This window comes from Mizuhopecten yessoensis, unplaced genomic scaffold (assembly GCF_002113885.1).
Source record: "Mizuhopecten yessoensis strain PY_sf001 unplaced genomic scaffold, ASM211388v2 scaffold8497, whole genome shotgun sequence".
Taxonomy (NCBI): Eukaryota; Metazoa; Mollusca; class Bivalvia; order Pectinida; family Pectinidae; genus Mizuhopecten; species Mizuhopecten yessoensis.
The window spans coordinates 120,513-130,977 of NW_018407577.1; the positions used below are offsets into that span (position 1 = coordinate 120,513).

Genomic DNA, 10,465 nt, shown 5'->3' on the forward strand with positions numbered 1-10,465 from the left:
CTGTTGTACAGGTATACAACACTACAACAAAATTGACACTGACCCTTCACTACTGTTGTACAGGTATACAACACTATAACAAAATTGACACTGACCCTTCACTACTGTTATACAGGTATACAACACTATAACAAAATTGACACTGACCCTTCACTACTGCTGTACAGGTATTCAACACTATTACAAAGTTGACACTGACCCTTCACTACTGTTGTACAGGTATACAACACTATAACAAAGTTGACACTGACCCTTAACAGCTGTTATACAGGTATACAACACTATAACAAAATTGACACTGACCCTTCACTACTGTTATACAGGTATACAACACTATAACAAAGTTGACACTGACCCTTCACTACTGTTGTACAGGTATACAACACTATAACAAAGTTGACACTGACTCTTAACAGCTGTTGTACAGGTATATAACACTACAACAAAATTGACACTGACCCTTCACTACTGTTATACAGGTATACAACACTATAACAAAGTTGACACTGACCCTTCACTACTGTTGTACAGGTATACAACACTATAACAAAGTCGACACTGAAACTAAGTCGACACTGAAGCTAAGTCGACACTAGCCTGCTGAACCTCTGTTATATAGGTTAAGAACATTCTCACTAACCATGATCAGACATTGGTGTATGTTTAAAATGCTGAGTGTACAACCTTGCCATCTCTCTTCCAGTCTGGTAACCAGAGTTAGTGTGGACGAAGAAGAATACGTCCTACTGGCCGTATAGTGTTACTACCATCACCATAGATTCCTCATACTCCTTTATATACCCCACTTCCATAGCCGCCTATACTAATGGACAGCCGCCATCAAATGCAAATGCCGATTTGAATACTGTTACGATACACAATAATTGAGACGATGTTGATATTCGTACAGTATACTTGTGTGTAAATAATCGGCTTATAAAATTGTTAGAAGTATATAAAGCAAGTATAATATTTTTATCCAGGCAAAACTATATATATATATATATATATATATGTTGCTTTAACTAATGTTCATGTTCAGTCAGAAAACAATTTAAATTGCTTGTCCTAAGATGAGTAACTAGTAGGTTAAATTTTCGAATTTGATCAAATCAGTAAAAGTTTGATATTCTTGACACAATTTGCTCATTTGCATAGTCATTCTCCTGGACACGCATTCCTTACCATGCTTGCTATGTACAGCCCCACCCAAGTTTCTACAGAACAGGTTCCAGCTACATCTGTGGGGTATATAATATTAAAAGCATTTTAAGACAAACATAATAATATATGATTTTGTAATTTCAAAAACTTAAATAAGGATTTGTCAATGAGAATTGCTTTTGGGGACAAATAAAATATTACAGACATAGACAACATGTCATCAGAAATATTGTCTTTTCCCAAAAATATTGCAAAAATATTGCAAAAAAGTGAACACTCTTAAAGTGAACACTTCCACTGTGCTTCAGATGCTGACAGTTACTAGGTACATTTGCAATTTAGTTGCTTTATATATATATATATGAATTACACAATCATGTTGGACATGCGTAATTTTAAGAAATTTGCAAAATGAAACAGCACTATCACTTGCTTTATACAACATTACCTGGTCCGTGGTTTAAAGATGGGTTATTTCCCCTTCATTGTGAATCGTGTAATGGTCCAGTCTGATGATTTGTCAAATTTAATCCTACCAAGAGGCGTATTTTTTTGTAGAGTTATTGACACAATTTCTTGCCATTTGACACCCATGATATTTTATGGGCAGTGATTGTGTGAAGTTATAAGCAGTGATTGTGTGAAGTTATAAGCAGTGATTGTGTGAAGTTATGAGCAGTGATTGTGTGAAGTTATAAGCAGTGATTTGTGATAAGCATGTTCCTGGTGTGTTTCATGTACTAACATCTTCGTGGTCGTTACAAAGGATGTAATTCATGTTTATCTTCATCAAGGTCTGCTTTTTTTCCAGCTTTGTGTTCAGAAACTTAGAATTTTGATTGAGGACTCCGACCAGAATTGTGAGTATGCACAAATGTATTGTAAACATGTTTTGTGTGTCGTTTTTTTTCATTTTTTGTCGCTCAGTTGTCCGATACTATTCACAATTACAGCTCAAAAGGAAGCTTTTACCAATGTATGTGTTGTACATCAAATGAATAAATTTTGTCTTATAATATACATACATTGTAGTATTAAAATGTTTTGTTAGCAAACATGTGGTGTATTAAATTTTTAAAAATCTGTAACTTACAAACATTGTATTAGAATATCCTGTAACTTACAAACATTGTATTAGAATATCCTATAATTTGCATACTTTGTATTTACCCGTAAACATTCTACAATTTACGTACATTGTTTTAAAACAAATATTAAATTGTTGAAAAAAATCTAACTCAGAAATTTATTATGTACACATAATGAAAAGTAGATGATCTCATCCTGTCTGTAAAAACGGAGTATTGGATGTTGGTGAACCCTGCTGTGTTCTAACGATATGACACTTAAAATGAAGTTAGAGGGAGTGATTGACTGATTTCATTGTAACTTTTTCACACATCACCAATTTATCTTGTAGTTCTGCAGCACCACACTTAAATTTTATTGTTTCACCCAATTTGAGATTGGTCATGTTATAGATACTAATTATTTGATTGGAATGTGTGCAGGTAGTAAATGTGGATACATGTACGCAGTTCCATTGATTGTGATTATATCCTATTTTTAGGTCACCTGAGCTTTGCTCAAGTGACCTATTCTAATCGCTTTTCGTCCGTCGTCGTCCGTCGTGCGTCGTGCGTAAACTTTTACATTTTCAACTTCTTCTCAAGAACCAGTGGATGGATTTTTTTCAAACTTGGTCAGAATCATCCTTGGTAGATGAGGCTTCAAAATTGTAAAATTGGGATTCCTACCCCGACCCCTGGGGCCAGGGCGGGGCCCCAAAGGGAAAATTAATCAATATTTCAAAAATCTTCTTCTCCAGACTCAGAGGTACTACAGTGATTTTCTCTACGTGGAAAGAAAGATCATCAGGGGCTTTACTTAAATTGTAAATTTCAGGACCCCCGAGCTATCCGTTCTCCCTTGGGGAGGGGGTAAAGTTTACTATAGTTTATATAGGGAAATAACACTTTTGGGTATATTTTGACAACTTTCTGTAGGAAATTATTTTTACTTGGTGAGAATTATCCTTGGAGGTAGATGGTTTCAAATTGTAAAATTGAGATTCCTACCCCGACCCCTGGGGCCAGGGCGGGGCCCCAAAGGGAAAATTAATCAATATTTCAAAAATCTTCTTCTCCAGACTCAGAGGTACTACAGTGATTTTCTCTACGTGGAAAGAAAGATCATCAGGGGCTTTACTTAAATTGTAAATTTCAGGACCCCCGAGCTATCCGTTCTCCCTTGGGGAGGGGGTAAAGTTTACTATAGTTTATATAGGGAAATAACACTTTTGGGTATATATTTTATCCATTTTCAGCAGAAAATTACTCAAACTTAGTCAGAATCATCTTTGGTGAATGAGAGTATTACTTTGTAAAATTGGGATTCCTGCCCCATCCCCAGGGGCTAGGGCGGGGCCCCAAAGGGAACATTTACCAATATTTTCAAATTCTAATCCATTGATGACATGACAAGTATTGTATTTCACTTAGTTTACATGCTGATTTCCACATCACATCTAAACAATAAAATAAAGCTACCAGTACCTATGATATAACTCAGGTGACCGCTAAGGCCCTTGGGCCTCTTGTATATGTATATGAACTGCTTTTAATTTGAGCTTTTCTGAGTTGGTACAAATGGTGCCAAAATAAGATGAAAAATAGAACATGTATGCTTACATGTATTTTAATATTGATAACTTTTGTTCATCATTGTGTTTGGTATTTGTCCCAGGCCTGACTTGAGCATTCTGTGTTATGCTAAAAAAAAAACTTGGTTTAATAGATTTATGCTAACTTTTGGATTTCGTGTTCAGTATTTGTCCCAGGCCTGACTTGAGCATTCTGTGTTGTGCTAAAAAAAAAACTCGGTTCAATAGATCTACGCTAACTTTTGGATTTCGTGTTCAGTATTTGCCCCAGTTCTGACTTAGGTGTGTTCTGTTCCAGTGAAATACCTTGGCTTACTAGCGATGTCCCGGATCTTGGCCAGTCACCCTAAGAGTGTTCAGTCCCACAAGGATCTAGTGTTGCAGTGTCTGGACGACAAAGACGAGTCGATCAGACTGCGAGCCTTAGACTTGCTGTACGGCATGGTGAGTGTCTAAAGCACCAGTGAGTTTATCGAGCCGTTTGTCCCCATGTCCTCCTGACAATCCATTGTGTTTCTCAGGTTCATCATTCAGTGCAGAGTACATGATTATTGTTTATTGACAAAGATAATTACATAGTTACTTCCCTTTATAGTCGAGGCATTTTAGAGTTCCTCGCCTTTGATGGAAACTCGCCATTTGTAATACAATTGGAGTCATTTTAGAAACACTTACATTAGCCTGTTTAAGGCATATTATTTACTACGTTATATTAACGTGGTAAATAATATGCCTTAAACAGGCTTATGTAAGTGTTTCCTCAAATGAATCGATTTGTATTACAAATGGCGAGTTTCCATCAAAGGTGAGTAACTCTAAAATGCCTCGACTATAAAGGGAAGTAACTATGTAATTATCTTTGTCAATAAACAATAATCATGTACAGAGGATCCCCTTTGGTACTCTGTGTTATGGCGTGCTTTGTAAGTATATGAAAATGTTCTATGACGTATTGAAAAACTAGAAGACCCTTTAAGCAGTCTTTCTTCCTCACTTTGTGTAGCGGTATACCTGATGTTTATATGAATCTGCAAAATAGCCTCTTTAGAGGCAAACTTTGTATTGCTTCATGAAAACCTAGAATATCAGATTTTATACAAAATTAAAATATAAAAAAACAACATCTAACTATCTTGTATGTTTTATCTGTCATATGAGAATTGTATTATGATGCAGTACTACACATGTTGGTTATGTTTTAGGTGTCCAAGAAGAATCTGATGGAGATAGCCAAGAAGTTGATGATCCACATGGACAAAGCTGAGGGCACACACTACCGTGATGAACTGCTCGCCAAGATCATCGAGATCTCCAGCCAGTCAAATTACCAGTACATCACCAACTTCGAGTGGTAAGATACAGGCCTTCGAAAGTCATAGTGAAGAATGAATTACCAGATCAGGCCGGAAGTCAGCTGGCTTCTTATTTACTCCTCTGTTGTAGACAGAAGAAGACATATCATATCTGCATCTGTATTTCATTATAAGGCATTTTAGTAAAAAAAAAAAAGTTTCAAATGCAAAATGTTGTTTGGAATGACTTGACCACACAAAATGGCTTATGTGAGCACCTTGTAAGCAGGCAGTGGTTGACAATATATTCATGTTATGTACTTATCACTTATTCAAATTTTGACAAATCAACAAAGTGAATTCATATCTTCCTAATGCTTAAATGAATAACAATAAAAAAAAAAGATCTGATATGATTGACATTTTAGAAATGTTTTGCAGACATTTCCAGTCGAGTCTGTTTGCAGCTCTTAAAGTTCAAGCTTCTGCTAGGCATCAATGGAAAAGGCCCATGTGTCTCTTTATGAATTTTGTGTCTGTATAACTGATGTGAGTGATATTTGCCGTGTGTAGGTATGTAAGTGTACTGGTTGAACTGACGCGCATGGAAGGTACCCGTCATGGACGGCTGATTGCCTCACAGATGTTGGACGTTGCCATACGAGTACAGGCCATTCGTCCTTTTGCAGTGTCACAGATGGTAAGAAATTTATTAACAAATGATAAATATTCATTATGAAAAATCCACACTTACCAACCTGAAGAAAAGGTTTAGAGATAAGTATTCACATACTGAAATGTAAGATCTGTGAAAAGTCTTGGGTTATATTCTCTTAAATACAGTTGCTGTATTATCTTGACTAAAATTTAACCAACAAATAACCTACAGCTGTCATTTGTAAACTATAGTCACAGTAGAGGACTGAACTCAAGTTGTGGTGTTTTGTGTTTTCCAGGCTGTTTTATTAGAGAATTCACATTTATTGGCCAACAATTCCCAAAGGAATGGTATCTGTGAGGTTTTGTATGCAGCAGGGTGGATATGTGGCGAGTTCTCCGAGTAAGTACACCGAGTTCAATATTATACTGTTGTATGTTTGGCCTACGTTTAGAACCAGATATATGATCACTGTACATCAAGAGTATCTCTAGTGGAACTCCACTGTGTTGAATGCCTCTATTGTCTGTATTTATAAGTGATAATCGCTTGATGTGTCAAACTCAGAGGTGTCAGATTCTCCTCCAAGCTTCCCCTTTCACCACTGTAGACATAGGAGGCACAGTAGTCTAGTGGTAGGACGCCGGGCTCATGACTGAAGGGTTGCGGGTTTGAGTCATGTCAAGGCACAGTGTTGTATCTTTGAGCAAGATACTTTACCCACTTGTTCCAGTCAACTCAGCTGTAAATGAGTACGTTGTTGGGCAGTGTTAGAATTGCTGAATGCTAGCTGTGAGCGCCTAAATGGTAGCACTGTCTGTATGCTCCCCATGGAGTTGAGAAAGATAGTGGCTGATTGCAAAGGCCCAATAACCACGGATAATACTTTGTAAACTGGTTTGAGACGACCTACAAACTAGGTTGTGATAAAGCGGTATATAAGAACCTCAAATTAACTCAAGTGACCTAGATGTGAAAGGGTTAACTAAAATGTCAGCATTAACAGTATTATTAAGCATTATTTGTGTTATTACAGCCACTTGAAGGACCCGCGGGTGACTCTGGAAGCCATGCTGAAGCCCAAGATCACCGCCCTGCCTGGCCACATACAGAGTGTGTATGTACAAAACATCATCAAGTTGTTCGCTAATGTCTTACTAGCGGCAGAGCAGGACGACAACCAGGACCTCATGCGGGAGATGGGGCAGCTCATGGTGGAAAAACTCCCCATGTTTGTACAGAGCTCCGACCTGGAGGTCCAGGAAAGGGTAGGTACAGATCTCTGACAGAGGGGTCCAGGAAAGGGTAGGTACAGATCTCTGACAGAGGGGTCCAGGAAAGGGTAGGTACAGATCTCTGACAGAGGGGTCCAGGAAAGGGTAGGTACAGATCTCTGACAGAGGGGTCCAGGAAAGGGTAGGTACAGATCTCTGACAGAGGGGTCCAGGAAAGGGTAGGTACAGATCTCTGACAGAGGGGTCCAGGAAAGGGTAGGTACAGATCTCTGACAGAGGGGTCCAGGAAAGGGTAGGTACAGATCTCTGACAGAGGGGTCCAGGAAAGGGTAGGTACAGATCTCTGACAGAGGGGTCCAGAAAAGTTGGATTTCAAATCTGATTGGTAAAGTTGATTATTTCCTACATTTTCCTTGGCAATTCCAGAAATAAACATTTATACTCCCTTGCTCTGTTCCCTCACTGCCAACAATTTTCTTAGGGCACATTATACAAATGTCAACAATTATTTCATAAACCAGCTGGTGACCTCTTCAATGTTGTAATGTATCTATTAAAGACATTAAAATACATTGAAACCTATATAACCTAGTTACTACTGCAGCCTGTCTAAACCAACCCTTGTACAATCTGACAAACTGTAAACACCAGAACGTGAACTACCTCTTACCCTGTATAACATAGATAAATTGAACCTATGCAATCTCCAATAAATCTCCTCTGATGAAACAAAACAGTTCCCTGTGTTGATTGGAGCCTTTGTCTTAGACATTGTGTACCTTTCTGTGCAGGCCTGCTGTGTGCTACAACTGGTAAAGTACGTGCTCAAATTGATGGACAAGGGAGTCAAGGTCGGGGAGGAGGTGGCCGCTCTGTTTGCTGGTGACCTCAACCCTGTGGCACCCAAGGCCCAGCGCAAGGTTCCCGTTCCTGATGGGTGAGTTACTGTGTGGTTATACTGTACAGGTGGTAATATGTCAACCTCTTTTTTTAATATGAATTACTTCATTTATCATATAAGTGCAAGCATAAATTATCTGGTCTAAATTTAAGATCTTGGGATGAAAATGTAAGTGTTCAATAGTAATCTTTGGATTTGTTACCCTGTTGTTTGTAACGTCGTCTTTATCCTTTCAGACTCGACCTTGATAAATGGATAAATGACCCTCCGTCAGACAGCTCCGATGATGAGGTGGGTGGAGTGTCCATCTTTAGCCTCGGCCGTGACGAGCACAGGTAGGTGTCAGACTGATGTGCAGTTTGTCTATTGTAAATATATTTGCAGATGTTTTATTTTTACTCTATTATACAAATTTAAAGATTGTGAATTTGTTTCTGGGGGAACAAAATACTGTATTTGGTTTAAAACATTTGAATTGTTTAGGTTTTGGTTTTAGAGTTTTTCTCTCTCATTGTTAACATAGAAAGTTTTGAAAAATGAAACACTTCATAATAAGTTAATGCATTGCTTTTACAGTTTATTTTTGGCAAAAAATATAACTCATCTTAATGATGACTGATTTGATATAATTTATTCCACAAAAAAAAAAAAATCTTTGCGCTAAACTGTTAAACTTGTTGACTGTCAGACCTTCAAGTATAGGTTGGTGTTCTTAGTATGTAGCAATTATAATGTATTTGACTAAGATTAAGGGTTTTGATTTCAAATGTAGATTAGGTAATAAGTGTATGTGTAGAGTCTCTTTACATTGTAGACCATTCTACCAGACAGAGGAACCCAAGTCTGTCTATCAGCCGACAGAAGAGGAAATGGAAAAGGTACATTTTGTATGGATTTGATGATTTCGATTTTAAACAATGCAAGCTGAAGTGTTTAATGGGGGCCAGTGCTGTAACAAAGTTATCTTACCCACTTCTGCAAAGTAGAAGCCAAGTCAGTATGTTAATAATTCCATGTCCATCTTGTCTGTTGTTGTCCATCTGTTAGTCCTTTCATTTCATCTTGGGCACATGATATATATAGTGATAATGTTAGAATGATGAGGTTTCATGTCTATGTCAAAATCCTGAAAAACGTGTGTTCATGTCTACCAGTATGTCAAAATCCTGAAAAACGTGTGTTCATGTCTACCAGTATGTCAAAATCCTGAAAAATATTTGAATGAAAAATAAAAAAATGGAAAAAAACTGCATGTTTAGGCCATGAAGTTCAGTACTTGATCAAAGTTTTGAGGTAAAAGTATAATTTTGAGATTCCATTTCTCAAATCTGATGATGATAATTTTCAAACTGAATGTGTAAACTGAGACTGCCTATATGTTAACCAGATTTTTCTATTTTCCTCAGCGACGTTCACAGCGGAAGATTGACCAGATGCACAACCCTCATTATCTCAAGGCAGATGAAAAATCCTCTATAGTGAGAATTCTTTTACATTTTTTAAAAAAAAAAATTAATGAAAGATACTTTGATGGGTTAGATTGGCAAACAGCTTCTCTGTTCACACAGAAAGTGAATCAAGAAATGTGATATCAGTGTGAATACAACTTCATATGATGATGTATCAACCATCTGAGCAAGTCTTGGGTTAATATTGTGGTAAAAGTAAAAAAGTACAGGAAACATACTGATCAGTAGCCTTTCTATTAGTTTAAAAATTCCATCATATGATCACTAACATTCTGATCCAAATTACAATCATCTAGAAAGTGAGAATTATAGATAAACGAAGATTCGTATTGTACATGTTTGTTGTGTTGCGTGTTACAGAGAAAGAGTGACGACCTCACCAAAGTGGACGACATTCCCGTAGCCCATATAGACATATCCGTTCCCCTCCACGTGCCAGGTAAACCACTTCTGCATGGATGTGGAAATTGTCTAGCGTTTGTATGTTGTCTTCTTGGTGGGTGTAAATTGTCTGTTCGACATGTGTAGGTCGTCTTTCTGTCAAAGATCGTGTAGGTATGTTCCCAGAACTGCATTGAAATCAGGTAAGAAATAAAACAAGACCATGATATCATCTGATCGCACAAACTGTACACTTTTAATCATTTGTTTCTTTGCAGTCTTGCTATATTACTAGATCAAAGTCAACATGTTACTACAGGTAGTATCTGTCTGTTGTGTTTGATGACAGAAGTGTGTGTGTGTGTTGTTTGTGACAATGTGTTGCACAGTGGTTGGAATTGAAACCCTTTATTTGATGAGCCATCCTCTTATTTAATAGGCTTGTCTTCCTCAGACCAATACATGAACTTGTCCAAAAAAGAGAAGGAGAGAGGGAAGAAAGGACGCAAAGGCAAGCACAAACGTAAGAAGGGTCATCAGGACGAGGAGTCGGACGAGGATCCAGCTGCTGCCCATCAAGTCAGTACAGTGGTGGATCTTCCTGAGGTAAGATTCAGTCGTGTCATTGGAGTGATGCGAGTTTGATAAAATCTATTACCTGTACCTGAGGAAGGATAAAATCTATTACCTGTAACTGAGCGAG

The 10,465-nt window shown here is 37.6% G+C and overlaps 1 protein-coding gene across 3 annotated transcripts in view; it reads left to right on the forward strand.

Moving 5' to 3' along the window:
- Window positions 1-10,465, forward strand: part of LOC110456060 (AP-3 complex subunit delta-1-like) — a 54,614-nt gene that overhangs the window by 28,766 nt on the left and 15,383 nt on the right. For 2 of the 3 annotated variants that reach the window (XM_021506594.1, XM_021506596.1), the window contains exons 11-22: window positions 1,976-2,024; window positions 4,125-4,270; window positions 5,029-5,177; window positions 5,692-5,818; window positions 6,075-6,178; window positions 6,813-7,044; window positions 7,803-7,948; window positions 8,149-8,247; window positions 8,727-8,790; window positions 9,319-9,390; window positions 9,742-9,820; window positions 10,202-10,368. In XM_021506594.1, coding sequence (XP_021362269.1) covers window positions 1,976-2,024; window positions 4,125-4,270; window positions 5,029-5,177; window positions 5,692-5,818; window positions 6,075-6,178; window positions 6,813-7,044; window positions 7,803-7,948; window positions 8,149-8,247; window positions 8,727-8,790; window positions 9,319-9,390; window positions 9,742-9,820; window positions 10,202-10,368 — 1,434 coding nt within the window. The remainder of the gene's footprint in view (window positions 1-1,975; window positions 2,025-4,124; window positions 4,271-5,028; window positions 5,178-5,691; window positions 5,819-6,074; window positions 6,179-6,812; window positions 7,045-7,802; window positions 7,949-8,148; window positions 8,248-8,726; window positions 8,791-9,318; window positions 9,391-9,741; window positions 9,821-10,201; window positions 10,369-10,465) is intronic. The other variant, XM_021506595.1, reaches the window with a different exon arrangement.